The 20,014-nt window shown below is 44.4% G+C and overlaps 1 protein-coding gene across 1 annotated transcript; it reads left to right on the forward strand.

The window, feature by feature from the left end:
- The first annotated feature begins 279 nt into the window (after positions 1 to 279).
- Positions 280 to 8,845, forward strand: EXD2 (exonuclease 3'-5' domain containing 2). Its single transcript, XM_010290463.1, has 8 exons — positions 280 to 618; positions 1,524 to 1,780; positions 2,833 to 2,959; positions 3,737 to 4,062; positions 5,483 to 5,589; positions 5,808 to 5,943; positions 6,709 to 7,065; positions 8,256 to 8,845. The coding sequence occupies exons 1-8, from the start codon at positions 280 to 282 to the stop codon at positions 8,470 to 8,472; spliced, it is 1,866 nt and encodes a 621-aa protein (XP_010288765.1). The 3' UTR covers positions 8,473 to 8,845.
- Positions 8,846 to 20,014: the final 11,169 nt, after the last annotated feature.

Below are 20,014 nucleotides of genomic sequence, written 5' to 3' on the forward strand. Positions count from 1 at the left end.
GCAGCATTCAGTCCCCTGTTACTGCCCAGTCTACCACTGCAGCAATCTGTCCCCTGACCTCCAGTCTATCAAAGCGAGACTCGGTCCTTCTGTCAGGGTTGTCTGTTGTGGCTAGAACCTTGGTATGATACCAGTGGGTGTATTTAATATCTCTAAACACATTTAATTAAGTTGTCTTTAATTTCCACCTCTCTCCTTTTTCTTTGCAGGCCATGATAAGATCCTACAATGCCATTTTGAGTGGGTGAAGTGAAGGGGGGGAATAGGGGGATAAAAAAAATGCCCAAGCAAACAGCAGTGACGATTACTTTGGCGACCCTGCTGGGTGTCGCAGTGGGGGGCCTGGTTTTGTGGAAGGCAACCCAGCGTCGGAAAGGAAAAGCATGTTGTAGTAGTCAGAGAGAGGAAGCAGTTACAGACTTGGGAGATGAGAAACTGATTAAGGCAGAGGATAAGGAGGTGCTTTCCTTCTTCAGATCCCCCACCTTTTCCTGGGTAGAGAGGACCCTTGGTGCAGACATAGTGATAGTTTCAGAGCAGGAGGAGTGGGATCGTGTTGAGCCCTTGCTGAAGAAGGAGCTGGAGAACTGGCCAGTGCTTGGAATTGACTGTGAGTGGGTGAGTGATCAAGAAGATCCTTTAGATTGCAGATTGCCATGGGAAATCATCTGGGGAGGAGTGATTCCTTTGCTTGAATGGATACAACAGGACTGACTATATTGAAACTGTGTGATTATCTGTCATGACAGCAGTGAATTAGCTGCTAATTTTGATTGTTCTCACATTTAAGTGTGTTGTCTGTAAGTTTTTAATTCCATAGTTGTATTCTGTTGCTGAACTCCTGTGATAAATGGACTATACTAAACACAGTGGTAACTGCATTATGATTTGTGTAATACCACTTTAAAGCTGATTTACTGGAAGTAGCTTGGGTTTACACCAGCTACATACTTAAGAAATAATTTCTTAAGAATAATAAACCCAAGAAAGAGGATAATGCTGATATGTAGATATAACTCACTGGGACTACCAGAAAGCAAAGTTCCTCTTCCGTTTGTACATTTGCCTGTGTGAACTCTCAAAACAGGCTTTGAGTCATTCATAAAGCCTGGCTTTGCCATTATTTTGACTGGAGATTTATTCACCCCACAGTCATTAGTATAAGGCACAGTTAAACAACGTGTTTGCCATAAACATTTATGCAGTGGGTGGCTTTGTGCTCATGTGGATTAAGAAATGTGTCTGATTTCTTCTGTCGGCTCAGCTATGAGGGGGAAGGGTGAAAGGGGGAAAGTTTCTCTTGTAGGAGTGTGGCAAGAAGTGGCTGGGGACTGTGAAATACTGTGTAATACTGTGAAACAGATCACATAATTTGCAGTAAAATTTGAGACACATGTAACAATACTTGACTGTATAAAGTGATAGATATTTCCTGTCTTCAGTGGCCTCTTTTGCAATTTGTTCCAGCTCCTCTATTGCTAATAATACTGTAACCCAGACTCTGATTTTTGTCTTTATTTCAGGTATCTGTGGAGGGAAAAGCGAATCCTGTGTCCCTCCTACAGATGGCTTCTTCTAGTGGCCTCTGCATTCTTGTTCGGTTGCCCAGGCTTGTTGCCAGTGGACAGACTATCCCAAAGACCCTGTTGGACATCATGGCAGATAGTGCTGTGTTGAAAGTTGGGGTAGGATGCTGGGAGGATGCTTGCAAGTTACTTCATGATTATGGTCTTCCAGTCAAAGGGAGTGTGGATCTCCGCTATTTAGCCATGAGACAGCGGTGAGTGTCTGAAGACAGAGGCAGCTCTGTTTGAGGCATCATTTGAGTTGGAAATATTTTTAAAGTAATTTGCATATGCTGAATAATACCAGGCAGGTAGGTCTGGAGTTGTTAGGGTGGTTTAAGAGCATGGGTGTTGACAGCTGCAGCCCAAGGACATGCCATGCTTCTATTCTATGGTCTTAATGGAAATGAAATCTTCATGAAGATTTCATATGCTAATTGAGTCTGTTAAAATTCTCATGCGAATACCCATGTGGATTTTTCTGAGTATCATGCTTCAGCTTGCAAGGAGTCCAGGCACAATGATGTAATGCGGTGAGAGCGATCACCATGTCGACAGATGTTTGAATACAGTGCCTAGAAGTATGGGGTAAATGTGCCGGGGCATGTAAGTGGAACTGTTGAATTACAGGATTTCTTGAAAAACAACTAAATGAACTGGCTCTAATTTTCTCTTTTAATAACAATGGTTCCATTAAAAGGTTACAATTATGATGCCATTTTATCATCCTTCATTCTTCCTAAAATAAAATGTTTTACTTGGGAATATTCTTCACGTACAGTATATGTGTGCCTGAGTGTGGTGTTAGTGATCTGGGGCATGGGTTTGCTGACCTGATGGTGCCTTTTTAGCACTGAGGATGACTTCTTGTCTCCAGTGGTCAGAATTCCTCTGAGTCACTCCTGGCTCTCATGCTGCTTATGAATCCCTGGGGCAGGCGGTCCATCACTCTGTGATAGGCCACCTTAGCTCAGAAATAGGAAGTTCAGAGCCAAACACTTCAGCCTTAAATGTTACCAACTCCCAGCCTTGCCTGTTTTGCATATTGCAGGCACTAGCTGATTACTAAATCTAGAAAGGACATTTTAGCAGAGGGGAGGGAGAGGCCCTGTAAAGCTGACAGGCAGCTGTGTGCTGTTTGAGTGGGAGTCATGCGTCGTGTGCATTGTGTTCTGGCAGGTTCAGGGTGTATGAGGCCATCTCAATTTGCATGGATGTATAGTTTCATTTTTAATATGTTTGTTTCACTTTCTTTGTTAAACTGAAGGAAGGATCTACTTCACAACTGCCTTAGCCTTAAGTCTTTAGCCGAAAAAGTCCTGAACTGCCCACTTGACAAGTCTCCTCATGTGCGTTGCAGCGACTGGGAGGCAGAAGAGTTGACACAAGATCAGGTGTGTCTTCCACTTAGTGTTTTGGGAGTAAAAGCAACCTTCTTAGTAGAGAAGAGGCATTGTAACAGGAAGATGAGAGCCTGGTTTGAGTTCTGCCTCAAAACATTATGTGTGACTGTAGTCTGAAGTTAATTTCAGACTCTGTGCCTGAATTTCCCTCCTCTTCCATGAAGATAATTTTCCGGTTTTCCCTGGATTCTTGACGCTCATTTTCCTTTAGTCCTGAAAGATCTATAAGGCAAGATCCCTTGAAGAAGTGTTTGTGCACCCAAAACCTCACTTTTTAAATAATTTTATTTCCTCCAATCCATAGCGGTCAGTGCAATATTAGAGAGAGACCCTGGAAATCTTGTTGACCATCTTTATACCATTATGGTTTCCTTGATGTCTCACTTTAGTCATGCTGCAGATGTCTACAAAATCAGTCACCACTAGAGGGAGTGACAGGATAAATAACCACATTGAATAGTAGCGAGTGTGTCAAGAGCGAGCTCTTCAGTATTTGGGGAGGGGGCAGGATGGTGTTTAAGGCCTGGCTGACCTGAATTTTTCCCGTCTCTTGCGGTTCTTGGGGGCACCCATGAATATTTCAAGTCTGACTGACCCTAAAAATGTGGGGCATGGTGATGTTATGAAAGTGTCACTCAATTGCCACAACTTTACATGAACTTCAAATGGAAATACTTCCAGCTTCTGGCTTTACTGTACCAAGTGTTAAAGACAGATAACGTTTGGGAGTTTTTGCTGTTTGTCAGTATCTTGATCACTTTTCTGCAGGTTCTCTATGCTGCTAGGGATGCCCAGGTCTCAGTGGCTGTGTTCCTCCACTTGCTGGGATTTGCCAGCCTCCCTGCTATATCTGAAGTTGAAAACTCTGTCGCTGCTTGGGAAAAAGCACTGGGTAAATGCCGGGGCTTGGTGGATGTCCCATTTAGGGGAAGAAAGAGTGGCAGCACTGGAGAGGAGAAGAGTGGAGAGGGACGCTCCCCTCAGAAAACAAAGAATCGGAAATCTTCGGTAAATGGCCAGACCTCTGGCAGTCAACAAGTGAGAGATCCACGGAGGCAGAAGCGAAAGCCGCTGGGTGTGGGATATTCTGCACGGTAAGTCTCTGAGCACGTTTTACTCTTTGCACCACAGATGGAAAACTCTGAATGATGCCTCATGCTCTATTTGTTAAACAAAGTCGTTAATATGAGCTGGGAAAGGAAACACAGCAGCTAACAGTCCTGGGAGCCAGATCTTGCTTCTGTTTTCCATATTTCCCTCTAGGTGGTATTGAAAGTGGGAGCAGCACTGGGGACTGTACTAGGTCATGAGCAGGTTGAGGGGTTGTCTTCAGCTTTTGCCCTTTCTTCTCCTGTGGAGGAATTAGCTGGAGAGCAGAGTCCCAGCAGGAGGCGGTTGTCTGCCTGGGTGGCATTTGCTGCCCAAACAGCTGTTCCCTGTCTCCTCCAGGGGAAAGGTGGCAACTGCATAGAGCTTGTCCTGTGAGCAGGATCTGCCTCGTGGACTGCTGTTTGTTCTGTGCTGCCCCAGGTCACTGTGGCCACAGAGGCATCAGGGTACTGAGCAGGACTGAAAATTAAGGTTAGGAGGGGTGAGACATGTCATGTGAGGTGCCAGAGGGCCCAGGAAGGAACCATCTGTGGCAGCATCAAAGCACTGCACTTCTATGTTGGCCAGGGGAGAGAGGAGGGAACAGGACTACTTTGGCCCTACAAAGGCACCTGTTGCTGGATTCAGGATCTCCATCCAGCAGGTGATTTTTGTGGAGCAAATCCTAAATTCTTGCGGCCTTTTGCTAATGAGAGTTCAGTTGTTTTAAATTAAAACAAGTTGGAGAAGTCTCCTTAACCTTAATGCAGTGGAAGACGTGAAGAGCTAGTATGTTTGTTTTTGTTTGGATACAATCTAATAAAATTTATCACATGGATGTAGGAGCTAAAGTTGTCTGTTATTACCATTTGTAAAGAAAACAAGTCATTTTAGTATTTGTTTTCTCCTTTTCAAGTTCATTGGACTGGCAATGGAGAAATTTTAATGATTTCAGTAGCAGTCATTAATGGTATTGTGTTGTACACAGCAAGTTGCTCCAGATTTATCTTTTTTTTTTTAATTGGAGTTGTGTCATGCAAAACAGAAGGTTTGCACTTCATGTCAGGATTAACATTTAAACAAAATTGCATTCCAAGCTAAATTGAAGATCTCCCCATGTTTATCATGGTGATTGAGCTGAACTGCTGATGCTCAGTGGAAGGAGACCTTCTATATGATTATTGGTTTGTTGGTTTGTTTTTTTTTTTCCGCAGTGGACCTCAGAAGAAATCCTTTTGTCAGATTACACAGCCTATGAATCAGTCTTTTTAGCTGTTAGAGCTTTGCTGAGTACTTACTTATACGATCTTGCTGGAGAGAAGAAAGGAATTACAAATGAATTGCAGCGTGGAACGCAGGGCTATAGAGAGCTCTGTGTTTTTGGCATGCTATTATAGTTGCTTTAATGCTCCCCTTGTTTCATAGAAAATCTCCACTGTATGACAACTGCTTCCTGCATGCACCAGATGGACAACCCCTGTGCACTTGTGATCGCAAGAAAGCTCAGTGGTATCTGGACAAGGGGATTGGAGGTGAGCATACCCATTTTCCTCGTGGTATTTGAAATACAGCTTTTTTTTTTTTCTTTTTCGTTGTTGCCTACGTAACTGGGCATGAATTTTTTGTATCATTTCTTATTGGAAATACTGTTGGGGATTCACTAGGATGATTCCTGTGTTTTAATATCATTATTTTAGCTTTCAAATACAAATTTGTCTTGAATATTCTCTGATTGCCTTTACCCTTTCAGATCTAGTTAGCACAGAACCATTTGTTGTGAAGCTGCGGTTTGAGCCTTCAGGACGTCCTGAGTCTCAAGTTGATTATTATCTGACAGTCAAAGAGAACCTGTGTGTTGTATGTGGCAAGCGAGAATCCTATATCCGGTGAGTTGTTTAGTGGGATAGGAGAAAAATGCATCTTTTAAAACAGGGCTGAGGTCTGCATTTAGTTTGGCATCCAGAAGCTTGGTTAGTGGCCTGAAACATCATGCTTGTTCACATCCTGGATGAGTTATCACTATTTGAATGCTTGGTAGTCGTATGTGTCTGGGTAAGTTTGACACCGAACAGGCCAGCCTTTCCTCTTCTTACGGAGGCAGGAGATGCCTGTCCTTGGAGAGAACAAAGCACATGGTACATGTTTGTGCTGCAGTTTGAATGACAGAGGGCAGCAATATGCCAACACACACTGTTCTGATGGCACCCCCTTCTGAAAATAGCTCTACTCTTCCTTCCACTACTTAATCCTTATATTTTTGAAAGGTTTAGGTGAGCCTGAAGCTCATGAGGTCACAAAGAGTGAGATTTTTGTTTTTGCAGCTGGTGCTGTTTACCTGGGAGGCATGCTTCTCATAGTGCATTGCTTTTTTTTTTTTTTTTAAACAGCATGAATCACTTTTTTTTTTTTTTAATTGAAAGCAATGAATTTTTGGAAGGGAAAAAAAAAGAGAAATGCAGAAAACCTGTGGAGAAAAGTACAAATAAAAAGAAGTTGCAGAATGTGTTGCTGCACTGAGGGTCCTGACCCTGGTGATCTTTGTTTTCTTGGACTTTTAGTATTAGTTGACCCTTTGTGGGCCAGGAAGAGGAGGAACTGGGGAGTAGCAGCTCCAGGAAAATGTAATGACCTGGCTAGTTTGTCTTCCTTAGGAAGAACATTGTTCCTCACGAATACCGAAGACACTTCCCCATCCAGATGAAGGACCACAACTCTCATGACGTGCTGCTACTCTGCACATCCTGCCATGCCATCTCCAATTACTATGACAACCATCTCAAGCAGCAGCTGGCTGAGGAGTTTCGTGCCCCCATCGGCTCTGAGGAAGGCGTGCGTCTGCTGGAGGACCCTCTGCGCAGGCAAGTGCGTTCGGGGGCCCGAGCCCTGCTGAATGCAGACAGCCTGCCTGACCCCCGAAGGGCAGAACTTCTGCAAAGCATCAAGGACTTCTTTAACACGGAGGCAGTCACCCCAGAGATGCTTCAGGAAGCAGCTGGTTTGGAAACCAGGTATAACAAGCCCATCAGGAGATGTAACATTTTAGTCATTTATGTTGACACTTACGTTCAACATAACTTTTTGTTGAACTGTTGACACTTAATTCACACAGAGCCTTGGGTAAATATTACTGCAGCAAAATAAAAGAAAATTCAGCAAGAGCACGTCACGTCGTGCCGTCCCCCCCCCCCCCCAGTTTTTTAATGAGACATTAAGACAAAATAAGACAAAACCTATTACTGGTGTCCTTGGGATATTGATGTAACTACTGTAAAATAATGATGTCAAGGAGTGTCTGAATTTGAGACTACTAGGAGTTGATCTGCACAGGAAAAAACAAGCCTCTAAAAGAGTAACTTTATCATTTGTATAAGCCTGCAGAATCTGGATTTATAGTACTTCGATACATTTAACTAGAAAGCAAGGATAGGAAGAAGGTAACTGTCTGTGCTGTAGCCTAAGGCTCTAAGCAGACAAGCACACTCTGCATTTCTTACTGTGCTTTTGTTTTTGTTTACCACCTTTTCCCCTCAACCCAGCAGTGGTCTGTGAACTGCAGCTCTTGTTTCTTCCCTTCTTTCCCTTTCTCTTCCAGCAATCTCCTTCTGTTCTTGCTCTTCATTTTCCCTTCCTCTATTTTATATTTCTTTTGAAGGACAGATCAGGGAGAGAGACTGAAAGACAATCATACCAGAAGTCTCCTCTCTTCCTCTTTCTCAAAGCCTCTGCAAATACCTTTTCTTAACTAGTATCTGGTGTCTGTCTGCATGAAGGCAGTATTTGCTCCTTGTTGTGCTCACTGTTGTTTGTAATGTGCTAATGTTGTAACTCAGAACCAATCCAGGCAGGGAATTCAGTGGCAGGTCAGGGCTCTGGAGTGTCATCTGGTTCTTGCCTTGAGAAACTTGCAGTCTGTCTCCTGAAGAGCTTGTAATGGACCTTGAGAGCTTTGCTTAGTGTTTCTGTGAAAGGAGAACACTTTCTCAGTTCAAAGAAACCAGCTTCCCAGTGTAACTGTGTTCCAGAAAGCAGTCTGGCATTGAAGCAAAGCTTAAAACTCTCCCTCCTGGTTAGCTTATCATGTGTCTGTAATTAAACTCCGCAGCTGAAAGTATCTTCAGTGTCTTGCTGTTCATTCTAGACAGGTCTAGAGTCTGACAGTGGGCTTGTGTGAAAATAAACTCTGCTTGTGTCCTGGCAGGATCTGCAATGAGAGCTACATGCCACATGGACTGAAGGTGGTGCAGTGTTTTGCTAAAGGAGGCCTGCGCTCCCTTATGCAGTTGGAGAGACGCTGGCGGCAGCATTTCTTGGACAGCATGCAGCCCAAGCACCTCCCAGAGCAATGGTCAGTCGACCATAACCACATGAAGCTGATCCGAAAGTATGGAGAGGATCTTCAGATCGAGCTGTCGTGAAACTAACTTCCTGGACGCTAGATAGTGTCTAATGGACATACATAACTGAAGGTGGAAGGACTGGTTTTTATTTCTATGTTTCCGCTAACATCTGGGCCTGGGTTTGCAAATCTGGCAGATTTGGCGTTTTATAGAGTTAAATCTGCTGATTTGAATTTTCAGGTGGTTTGGAATTTTTAATCCTAGGCTGTCACTGACTAGTTCAGTGCAAGACTGATACACTAAGGGAACTTGTCTTCTCAAGGTGACTATGGAGAGTTATTTTCTAACCCCCAGGATGGCTGATGCCTCCAGACCATCTCTCTTAACACAGAGCATGACATATGAACGTTTCCAGGTTTTCCAAGAGATACATCTGCACCCTTCGCTGCACCTTGAGAGTCACCAGATGAACGTCTTCGCTTTCAGTGCAGTTATGCTCATATGAGTTCTTCTCAGAGAAGACTCCCTGCCAGAGGGAGATGCCTTATTTGGAAGTGGCAAAGAAACTTTACCTTTTTTCTGCAGATTCTGAGCTGTATCAGCATTGCATATAGGCCTCAGTGAGTTTCCTGGTGGCAGGTCCCTGATGAGAAGTGACACTGACTCTGGCAGTATGGAAGCACCCATGGCCAAGGCTTTTCTTAAAAACAGCTTCCAGCAACACACAGTCTATAAAAAATGTTATTTCCTACTTCCACTTGTTTATCATTGGTGGGTACCTTTTCATATCAGATGGAAATGGGGCCAGGTGTCTTAAAAGAGAGGAGAGGAAATAAATTTTATTTAATTCTAGCATCTTTTAAGAGGTCAGACCATGTGTGGTAGAAAACTAGAAAATCTGGTGTTCTGTTCCTGGATTTGACGTGTGTGGTGGTGATCAGGTCATACTTTCTCCATGCCTGTTTCTCTGTCTCTAAAACGGGACTAATAATACTTACCTATCTCACAAGGGTGTTGTGAGGCTTAATTAATTCATGTTTTTGTAAAATGCTTTGAAAATGTAAGCTAGTGTGTGTTAATTGTTACTGTTGTTTTTTAAAATGTGCTGCTGTCTGCCTTTCTTAAATATTCATGGTTTTTGCCTGGTGCTAGACCTTAGTTAAATATAACTTTTTAAAAATACATACCCCTTTTTGTGAAATCGCTTTTGATGATTTTGATTGCATGAGTGTGCTCCTCCTGAATGATGAAGCCATGCTCAACTTTTATAGGTCTCTGCAAAGAATTTTCCATAAAACCTGAAATCATACTTCGCCCTACTGCATATAGTGCAGTTGACCCATATTTTATTACAACATTTTGGCAGAATTGTGGACATGCTGTGATTGTGGCTGAAACTCTCCCTTATCAGATAATTCAAGAAATTTCACAGGCCAGGGGTGAAAAAACCTGTTTGTAGCAGAGACTGTTTGAGATAAGTAGGAGCCATGGAGAAATGGTACGTTACCGCTATCCCAGAGGAGCTGCAGTAGCAGCCTGAGCACAAGGAATCAAAGATTTGTGATAAATACTACTTATCACAGAGCTGCAAATGAGACCATTTTCATTATAAGGGCAATTTTATTCCTTTCCTGTACCACTGACAGTTCTTAACAGAAACTGATCTAGCCAAATGTGTTCTATCTCTGTGCTCATTCACACAGCTGATTGTAATCTCAGCAAGAACCTCCTGTCTACAGCAGCAGCTTGGATACAACTATTTCTCTCCAAAGCACTTTGAGCATGTGTTCAGGTAGTGCTATCTCCTGTCTTTAGTGCCATCTGTTGAGGGTGGCGAGAGCTCTTTGGATGGCTCAGAAACTCCTTTTTAATGATCAGGAGTACAAGGTGTCCATCTCATCTCTTCGTTCTGCTTTGTTTTTTCTCCCTTTGTTCTGATGCAGGAACTCCTGATAAAGCTGTCCTCCTTTAATGGAACCAATGGGCTGACCACAGGGCTGCTGTCTTTTCTGTTTGTTGAGACAAGAAAATGATGTTGAGATGAGAATTGGACTACAGGTCCTCTAAATTTAAGGAGTCGGTGGTATTGTTGAAGAGTTTTGTGGGGTTTTTTTCAAAATCACTTGTTTGGAAATAGAAATTTGCAAGGAAACCTTCATAAGTATTTTCTTAACTAAGATTCTTTGTTGTTTGTAAGATATCCTTAACTTGCGTAATTTTAAGGGGTATATTTATTGTGCAAAAATAGATTATTTTTATATGATTATAATTGTAAATTTTCTGCCAGTCTATAGATAAAACTTTCATGTATATCTTCATCGCTAATTGTTACATTCATTAAAAATCTGCTGTTTACCAGACTTACCAGCTCTTTTTTTCCTTTTTCACATGCCTGCTTTTTCTTTTCTTTCCCTGTGTCTCACCCTGTCCTTGTGAGTCCATCGTTCCTTACAGTCACACCTGGATCTCACCCGCTGAGTTTCCCTTTTCAGTGCCTTCCCTGATCTGTCTGTCAGAGATCAGCTGTGGAAGAGCCTGTGTTGGCAGCAATACCGTACTTCTAAGCAATGCGATAGAAAGTTTGCTCAGTTATACTTGAATTGTTGTTCTGAGGCTCTTGGTGAATTCAGGTGCTGTCCTTGGCCTGGTCATGCTGGTCAGTCATGATGGCTTACAGCTCTACTTTTTTTTAAAATAAAAACTTAGGTTTTTCTCTCAACCTAAGGATTCATTTAGATTGCCCCGAGTATCTTACCTATACTGGGACCCTCTTGCACTAAAGCACGCACATCCATTTGGTCTGCGAGGGTGAGAATTGCCATGCCTCTTTGTGTGGGCTGGCTTTCACAACATGGAATTTTTCTTTCCGTCGCTCGTCACTTTGCGTTTGTAAGTTTGCCCAAGGTACGCTAGCAGGGAGGGGGGAGAGAATTTTTCCCTTTTACCTGGCGCTTGACACTACCTGCCTCAAGGTGGTTCTTGCAGGTTAGTGGGGAGCACGCTCCAGCTGCTGAGGGCCCCAAACCTGTCTTGATTTATGAATTCCCTAGAGAACTTGCCTCCATCCTTTTTTGTTTCAGGTGTTTTGCCCGTGTGAAACGGATGGGCTTTTCTAAGAACGGGGTTGAGTACGTGTTTCCAGAGACACTCTGGAGTGGGAATACCAACAGCTCCTGTGGTAGGGTAGCTTGCCTTCCCCCACACACTGATTTCTGTCTTCCCAAACACCACAGTTTGCCTTTTTCTTAGCTTTACAGTAACTTGGACATTATTGTGAGGTGCAGGAATTACCAGCTGAGCAGCATTTTTGATAGTCTGGCAGTTGGAGGTGCAGTAAGTGCTGCATTTCTGAGCAGACCGTACATGACATGTTAATTACGTTGCTGACAGACTTGGCATTTGGAGTGCCTTGGTTTCCCTCCTTCGACAGTCTTTAAAGGTCCCAGCTGTCACATCCATGACTGACAGGACTGAAGACAACATATCCCCGTGGGCTTCTTGCATTTTTCTCTGTTTGGCATTCTAATGGCAGGGACGGGAAGCTATCTTCCTGTTGCATTTCTATCGTTCTGGCTCCCTCGGGAGTATCTGAACTCCACACTATCTGTAACATGTTTTGGGTGGTTTTTTTCAGCGAAGGCAGCGTGATTAGCCCCAAGAAGTACCTCATTGCCCTGGCCCTGTGCCTAAACGCCTTTGTGGAACTGGGCCTTTTGCAGGTGCAGAAGGAGCCTCTGCAGTAAGGGGTCACCAGGAGCCCTGGCCAGTGTGCCGCGTTCTGTACGGATTTAGAGGCACCTCCAGTCTGAACCAGTAGGTCGGTTCCCATCGCTGCTCCTTGATCTCCTCCTTCCTTCAGGCCTCCACAGTAGTCCAGGCCTATACCTCCTTCTTCATTCCCACAGTCTGGCACAAACTGTCATCCCCTTGATCTTCTTTGGGAATAAGGCCATTTTAAAGCCCTTTCTGTCATTTCTACGTAGTGCTGTGTTACTGGCATACGGGCTTTTCCTCACCCTCAGGGGTTCTTTGTTCTGGAGAAAGGAAGAGACAGTCTGAAATAACTGCAAAGACGACTTACTCAGCTTTCTCTGAGTTATGAAGGGAGCCACAGTGTGCCCTCTCGTATTAGCCCCGCATCAAGGGATTTTTGTTAAATGCTTTTACAGGTAGAGAGGGTAATGCAAGAGAGCCAAGATGATTAAGCTTAGTAAGGGAGAAAAACCTGAAAAGCCAGATAAACATGCATGGAACATATTTTCCCATATTCAAAACAGATTCCCCTGGGAATTGTGAATTCCATCATGAACAGCAGACAGCTGTGGCAAGGATTTTCTCCACCAAGGTTAGTGCTGCTAGTGCTTGCATCCCCTCTTCCCACTTAACTATCACGGTGCTTGTTTCTGTCTTGAATTAGCCAGTGTGATTCTACCTGGGGTCTAAGTGGTGTCGGTCGCCAGGAAACAGAGCAAAACCATCTTTCTTTTATTATTTTTCTTTGCAAGCTATTGGATAAGTTCAGTTTCTGAGATGGGGCAGTAAAGAGAACTGAAAAAAAAGAGGATGGAGGCTTCTATTGTAAAATAGAGATGTCATCTTCAGATAACAAGAAACGATTTCCTTGTACAAGAAAAACTCCAGCTTCAGCTATAGATGATACAAAATACGGCTTCTATCTTCCTTTGCTTAAGAAATTGAAAGATTGTGCAGTGGCTAAGGAGCGAAAGAGAGAAGACATTTATATATCTCAGCACAAATGTGACAAGTCTGGGAAAAAGGTACTAGGCAGCTGTCAGAAATGCAGGCTTAAGAGAAAAACTGCCTGTCCAAATCCCCTCCACAAAAAACTTGCTGCTCTGAGAAGCTGTTTTGCATTGTAGTGTGCTCTGTGGGGGACTGACATGTATCTGTTTCACATTGATTAACAGCAAGTCCTTTCCAATTGATTGTCCTTCAAAAAATGCCCAACAGGATTTTTTCATCAGCTGAGATCTGCCAATTGCTCTCCCCTCTTTCCTCTGTGCCCTGACTCCATCCAGGTCTTTTAGCCATAAATAAAAGCAGAGAGACTGACTGCTGGTGGCAAGCTGTGAAAATCAGAGTGGGACCTCTTTTCAACGTGCTGTGAATAAAGAATCCTTATCCCTACTTGCCTAGCAAGGGCTATGAAGAGCCCAAATCTGAGCTGTAAGTATGTGTATATAGTTTTATGTCAGATTTTTGCTATTCGGATAACGCTTTCCACATGTTTTAAAAGTGTTACACCCTCTTCTTTCCCCCTCTGGGTTCTCCTGTGATATATGGGTAGCGATACTAGATGTTGTTCAGCTGCACATCTCAAAGCACTGTGCTGGTGTCTTAAAGACCAGCTCCATTTTACAGATATTTTCCTCACACTAGAAAAAGAGTCAGTCCAAGCTGTAAGATTAGAACTTAAGAAATCCTCACAGAGCCTCGGAAAATAACAGACTAGACTGCCTGTCTCTTAAGAAATTGGTCACGGGGGAGAAAACTTAAAATTCAACGGGCCTTAAAAATGCATGTGCTGTGCATGCTAGATGTAGGTGACAACCATGAGATGGTGCTGAGTATTAGACACCCCCCAAAATACCCGAGTATTTTTTTTTTCTCTGCCTTGTAAATGGGCATTAGGACTCTTAATGCAGCTGGACTCTGGCCCCATTGGCTCCATGGCCCACAGTTGTGCTCCGCTGCTTTCAAGGTTTCCAGGGTGCAGTGAAACATTGGAGGGTGTTCTTGCCATCAGCAGTGTAGAAACCCTGCTGCAACTTTGGACGAAGGAGGTGGGGTACATACAGGTAGATAGATGTCAGAGCTCAAAAAGGTGAGTTACCTTTATTTCACTCAACTGGAATTATCAGCAGTTAAAACCAGAAGGACCTCCTGCTGGCCGGCATCCTTTAGTTGGATGCGTTTTGCCACCAGCTGTGGCTCGTCAGTGGGTTTATAGAAAAAGCTTATTTCTCATGATGGGCTGCAGTAGGGGACAGGGAAGAGAAATTGCCCTAGCTAGTAGGTTTACACTCGCGTAATAACCTCAGCCGTCTCAGCCTGACTTGCCCTAACCATGGAGGGAAAGGAGTTGAGGGAAGCCCAGATGGGCCCTTGTCCTCCTCGGTGCCTCCTTTGCTCAGGACCTGCCACTGTGCTCTGCAGGGGACACCAGCATGGAAATGTGGCTTATGAGCAAAGCCCAGAAGAACTGAATTTGTCTAGCCTAGGGGAAACAAAGAACTGAAAGACAAGGAGATGAGATAAATAAGAAAAATATTGTGGTGAAGAGAAGGGGGACCTTCACGGTTTGGTTTCTAGTCTAGCTAGGACAGGAGGTTATGGACTTAAATGTCAATGAAGGAGATTTGGGCTAGTCATGAAGAAAAGCTTCCTTATAGTACACATTGCTTCATGACACAGGTCACATCGCTGCCTTACAAGTGTGCTGACTGGCTCCCCAGCCGCAAACCATCTGTGCTGCCCACTGACAAACCTGGAGGTGATAAAAACTAAATATCTGAGCTAGCTCTGTCAATGGGCATTTCGCTCCCATACGTAGTATGTGCCCTTCAGTCACCCGCTGCTGAGACTGACATGCAGCGCTTCTCTCTGAACTCTTTAATTAATGTGTGCCTGCTCTGGCACATTTTTATAGCTCTTAAAAAGTAGCTGTGAGTGGTATCTTGTATCAGAGGGAGGTTTTATATTACTGCTGTGAAGCTTGCTGTTGCTACTGCTGAGGTGACCTTGGCACGTGTTCCCTCCCCTTCGCTTCTCACACTATGTGGTAGCACCATGCTTTGCTCTTCCAGTCAAATGCTTCAAAAAAAGACACCTGAGCCAAATGAGGGTTTGTTTTTTTTTTAAATGCAACTTAATAGCTTTCCAAAAATCCCTGCTCCCTTGAGAAGAAATACAAAATCAGACCTTCACACCTAAACAAACTTTCTTTTGCTAAATAAGTACTCATTTTTTAAATCTCAGAACTTCACTTAAGGGAGACAATGAAGACAGTAACCTTACTAGCCTTATATTTCTATAAATCTATGTGAGATCGTTGCGGGAATTATTTGGTGTGGTCCTTTTGTTGTTGGGGGTTTGTTTGTTTGTTTGTTTGTTTGTTTGTTTGTTTGTTTTTCCTGGGAAGTTAAATGGAACTGCTGGACAAGGAAACAGATTGTTCTGGAATCAAGATGGGAAATACACACCAGTAAAACCAGCGTGATTTTCTCACTTCTATCCTTACGGGGCTACACTTAAATACTGAACAAATATCAAGGGGGAAGCCTGGAAAACACAACCAACTTGAAGGGGACTCCAAAAGCCATGGGATGCTGTGTGTTAGGCACACCGCAAAAAAGTACCCCAAAATGATCCATGAGGGCAAGGATGGGGATGTAGGAGTTGCTGTGCTGGACTGAAGCCAAAGTCTAGTTAGTTCAAGATAAGTTCTCTGACCTCAGTGGTCAGTAGCGAGAGCTTGGTTCTCCCTAGATAGTTTGTTTTCCACACTTCATATTTTCAGGGTGAAAACTGATTTCTATTTCTTGTGGTAGTTTGAGGAAAGCTTGGCAGAATTTTTCTAGCAAGTCTCCTATTACCAAAACTTGTGGCACTGCCTGCCTTGCTGGGATGAGCTGTATGGTCAGCAGGATTTAATTTCACCTTCCCCTCTCGAAATGCCCAGCAGTAAGTAAACTCTTAACATGTCAACTGTCTGAAAAACATCAGCTAAAGGGGCTGCATGTGTTCGTACCAACACGAATTCCCAAACTGTGTTTAGGGTTTGAAAAGGGGGAAGACCCTGATTGATACAACACTGCTTCACTTTGCTTGGCTGAAGGGCTCCTGTGCAGAGGGACCGGCGGTTAGTTAACAGGGCGTTTTACAGGGAAGAATGTCAAAGTCTTCACACGGTTTTATCTTTGGAGTACTCTATTCTCTAGCTGGCTCTTCATTTCTTTTAAGGATGGGAGATGCAGGGAGTAATGGTAAATGTAGTAAGGGCACCTGTGGAATGAAGTGCTGGTGTTCAGGTAGGTTTGCTGGTAAGCTACCCAAGCTATTTTGCATGTTTTAACCCTGAAGACTTCAGTCCTCTAGGTGTGCTGGTTTGGTAAGGCAAAAACAGATTTTCCACCCTCCTTTCGATATTTTTCAGTCGATTGTGGTGATAGTGACATAAAAAAGATGTTGAGGAACATTGTCAGAGACACATAACCTGATTTCCCAATCACAATGTGTGGCAGAAGAGTAGAAACTCCCTCTACACGTGTGCTAGCCTTGCTGCTCTGCAGATTTGACATGGAGGGGACAAAGAAGGAATTCAAGTTGCTTTTTTGGTCCTTTTTGCCTCTGCTGAAACTATGCCTGCCCACCAACAGCTGCGCTGTGCAAGCAAAACCCTTCTAAGGTGACGTGGTGATAAGCCATCTGGGGAGGTGGACAACAGTGACGAGGAGACAGATGAGCAGATATCACCTGTTCAGGCTTGAGGAACACCATGGCTGTGTCTTCAGTAGTGAAGTACTTAAATGTCAACGGTCCTTACTAGCTATGCCCAGTAATGCCCACTTGAGAAGCACCAAAGTGACCTATTCGCTAAGCTACTACAGACTGTCTGAAGACGACCTTCTGGATGCATCTGTTTCTGTCACGATAGTCTGAAATTTAGACCTCGCTTCCATGGTATTAATTATTATTTTGATTGGGGGTGGATTTTTGGATGGTCTTTTTGTTTGTCTAACCAAAATTTGATGCGATGTCGTCAGGAGGGCTGCGAAGGTCTGTTATGTGGTTATAGCTCGTTCCCCCGGCAATGCAGTGCTATAAACACCTCAAATCCCGCAGCTGAGTCCATCCTGAGGGAGCTGCGCCGGTTTAACGCTGTCAGTGTATTAAAGCAGTATTACTCGTGTTTTCAGCGCTAAAAGAAAGAGGAGCTCACTGATACACGTAGTGAGTAAATTGCAGTTTTTTGACCACAGAGGATAAAAGGCATTAAACGTCCCCACCTCAGGCTCCCGGCTGGGTGTGTTTATGTTTTATGGACCCCAGCAGACCTGTAGAAAGGAGCCTGCTGAGGAACCGGGCTCTGGAGTGCTGCTGGACCCAGGTGGGACGCGGTCGCAGCACCGGGGGCCAGCCTGCCCGGGGAGCAAAGGAGTGAGAAAGAGGCAGTCCTGGGGACCGCAGCTCCTCCATTTCTCACTACAGACCTCACAACTTCACCTTTCGCTCCTGCTCCCGGTTAATTTCACATCAAGGAGACCCAAAAACCACACCTGATGCGTGTAGCAAATGCGTCGCTGCTCCCGTGGGGAAGCCTGTTCTTGTCATTTCTAAAACCCCAAATCTCTGAAGGGCTGAGGGTGCCCCAGTGGCTGAGCTCACGCGTCAGCAGGCGGGGTGGTAGTAGGGCATTGCACCTCACCTGCGGCGTAGTTGGAAACGGTGTAACAGCGCTGGCTGGAAAAAGTGGTTCTCAAATGCAGCAAAATAGGTTTTTTGGAGAAAAAAACAAAATTTAAAAAAAAAAAATCACAAGACAAAAATAGCGTGGGACTGAAGCATTTTAAGGAGACCAAGCTGCTGAACAGCATTTTCAGAGCCACAGCGGATTGCTCTTCAGAGGGGGGAAGAAAGTGCTTTCCTTAAGGTGTGCCTCTCCCACTTCTTCATTTCTGACTTCCCTGGCATCCATAAACGATCCTCTGACTCTCGCTTGAAGCTGTGAACTCCTGACTTCAATAAATCCACAGCAAAGCATGATATGTGGGCTGAGGTCAAGAAATGACAAAATCAGTGGAGGCTCAAAATCAGAAGTACCTGCAAACCCGTCTAAATCTCGATGGACTGGCTCTAGCACATTTATTGACTTCTGCTCAGTCTAGGGGCAAAAAATGGGCACCTGGATCGATGTGCAGAGTCAGCCTCAGCTCAGCCCAAGGAAGGCAGTGCCAAGTTGCTGATGACGATGTTTTATTAGTGAAAGAAATGCATCTGAGCCAAAAACGAACTGCTAGTTTTATTATTTATACTGTAGTGGCTTGACTACGCATGGAAATTTGGGTGAGCCCCAGTTCATGATGAATGGGCAATGACCTAATGGTCTGATGCCATCACAAATTATTTCTGCTGCAGATTATTTAAAACAACTTCATTGTAAGATGGATATGATGCTAATGGCACCCTGGATAACAGCCACATCTTCTGTCATCCTTATTCCTCTCCCACAGTACCCCAGATTCACCAACCCTCAGTTTTGTCCTGCCTCATCTGCTGTATGAGCAATCCACCTTCTGCTTTCTCCCTCTTCTTCCTTACTGTACACCTAATTTCACTCGCTCCGGTAATTATGCTTTTTTCTTTTTCCAGTCCCGAAGCAGCCATGGCAGTGCTGAGTGTGCCCATGAGAGGAACAGCCTCCTGGCTTTTCCTTGCGATGCGTGGGACCCCCGGCCGAGGAATTCCTGTCATTCCCTGAAATTGCTCTTCTGGAGAGTCGTCTCTCTTTGTGGCTCCCTCTGAGATGCCGGGAGTTTGGACTTTAATTTCCAGATCCATCAGACATTTTTCATTGTGGTTCCCATTTGTCATTCTCAGCTTTACAGGTTCAGACCTTTCATTTCCCACTTCCTCACATCACAAGAGGCTGTCAACCTCTGTTATTTAATGACAGGGCTAGTTTTCTACTAGCGAGCAGAAAATGCTTCTCTTCCTTTTCTGTTGCTTATACTCTCACATTGCTTATTCTTAACTCTTTTTTTTTTGATCCAGGTGCTACGAAGAACTGGAAGGAGGTGAAGGCAGGAGGAGGGAAGAAGTGGAGCTTCTCCTTGCCCATGAAGAACTGTTTTTTTTTTCCTTTCCTGAGTGTGGTGATCACCTTCTGTCTTTGTTCTGCAAATCTCCATCCTTCTCCCTCGGTTTCTTTTTAACTCGGCCCATCTTCCCTTGCTGTGTTTCACTCCCTCCTCACTGCTCTCCCATGCCTGGTGCACATACAACCTGCTGAAGACAACCCGTGTGCTTCTGAGAGCATCTCACCTCTGCTCTGCAGGGGGATGCACAAGATGGATTTGTCTCATATAATTTTGCAGTTCATCACTGTGTGAGCTGGTCACAGATAGGCAAAGGCCACCTCCAGGTTCCTTGCTAAGGCTGCAAGGGCAGTGCTGAGATCATGGCCACACAAATCTGTACTCGTTTCAGTCACGGGGCAGCCTCTCGGCTGGTTTTGTTTGACACTTTCAAATCAATTTAAGACATAGCTCGAAGCAAGAGGCTTGAACTCACTTAAATTATCCTTTAAGCTGCTGTGGGGAAAATGGCATTCAGCCCAGATCTGGAGGAACAAAGTCAGCCGCGCAGAAGCTGACACGACCACGCTGGCGCGGGTCACCGGCTGTGCGTAAAGGGGCGTCCGGCAGCCGTCACCAGCCTGCCCATGCTGTCCCTCCGGCTCTGGTTTTCCACTTGGTTGGCCATTTGCAGTGATGTGTCCTCAGAGACAGACAGCTAAAGCCAGGGCAATTCCTGGTGCACCATGCAGGGTCCCTTTTCTGAAGTGCCACTGGAACAGCCAAAAAAACATTTAGGGGTG

This window comes from Phaethon lepturus, unplaced genomic scaffold (assembly GCF_000687285.1).
Source record: "Phaethon lepturus isolate BGI_N335 unplaced genomic scaffold, ASM68728v1 scaffold45840, whole genome shotgun sequence".
In the NCBI taxonomy this organism is placed as follows: Eukaryota; Metazoa; Chordata; class Aves; order Phaethontiformes; family Phaethontidae; genus Phaethon; species Phaethon lepturus.

Coding starts and splice junctions, on each gene's coding strand:
- EXD2 (XM_010290463.1), top strand. CDS start 280: ATGCCCAAGCAAACAGCAGTGACGATTACTTTGGCGACCCTGCTGGGT. Junction 619..1,523: donor TTGGAATTGACTGTGAGTGG/GTGAGTGATCAA, acceptor TCTTTATTTCAG/GTATCTGTGGAGGGAAAAGC. Junction 1,781..2,832: donor TATTTAGCCATGAGACAGCG/GTGAGTGTCTGA, acceptor GTTAAACTGAAG/GAAGGATCTACTTCACAACT.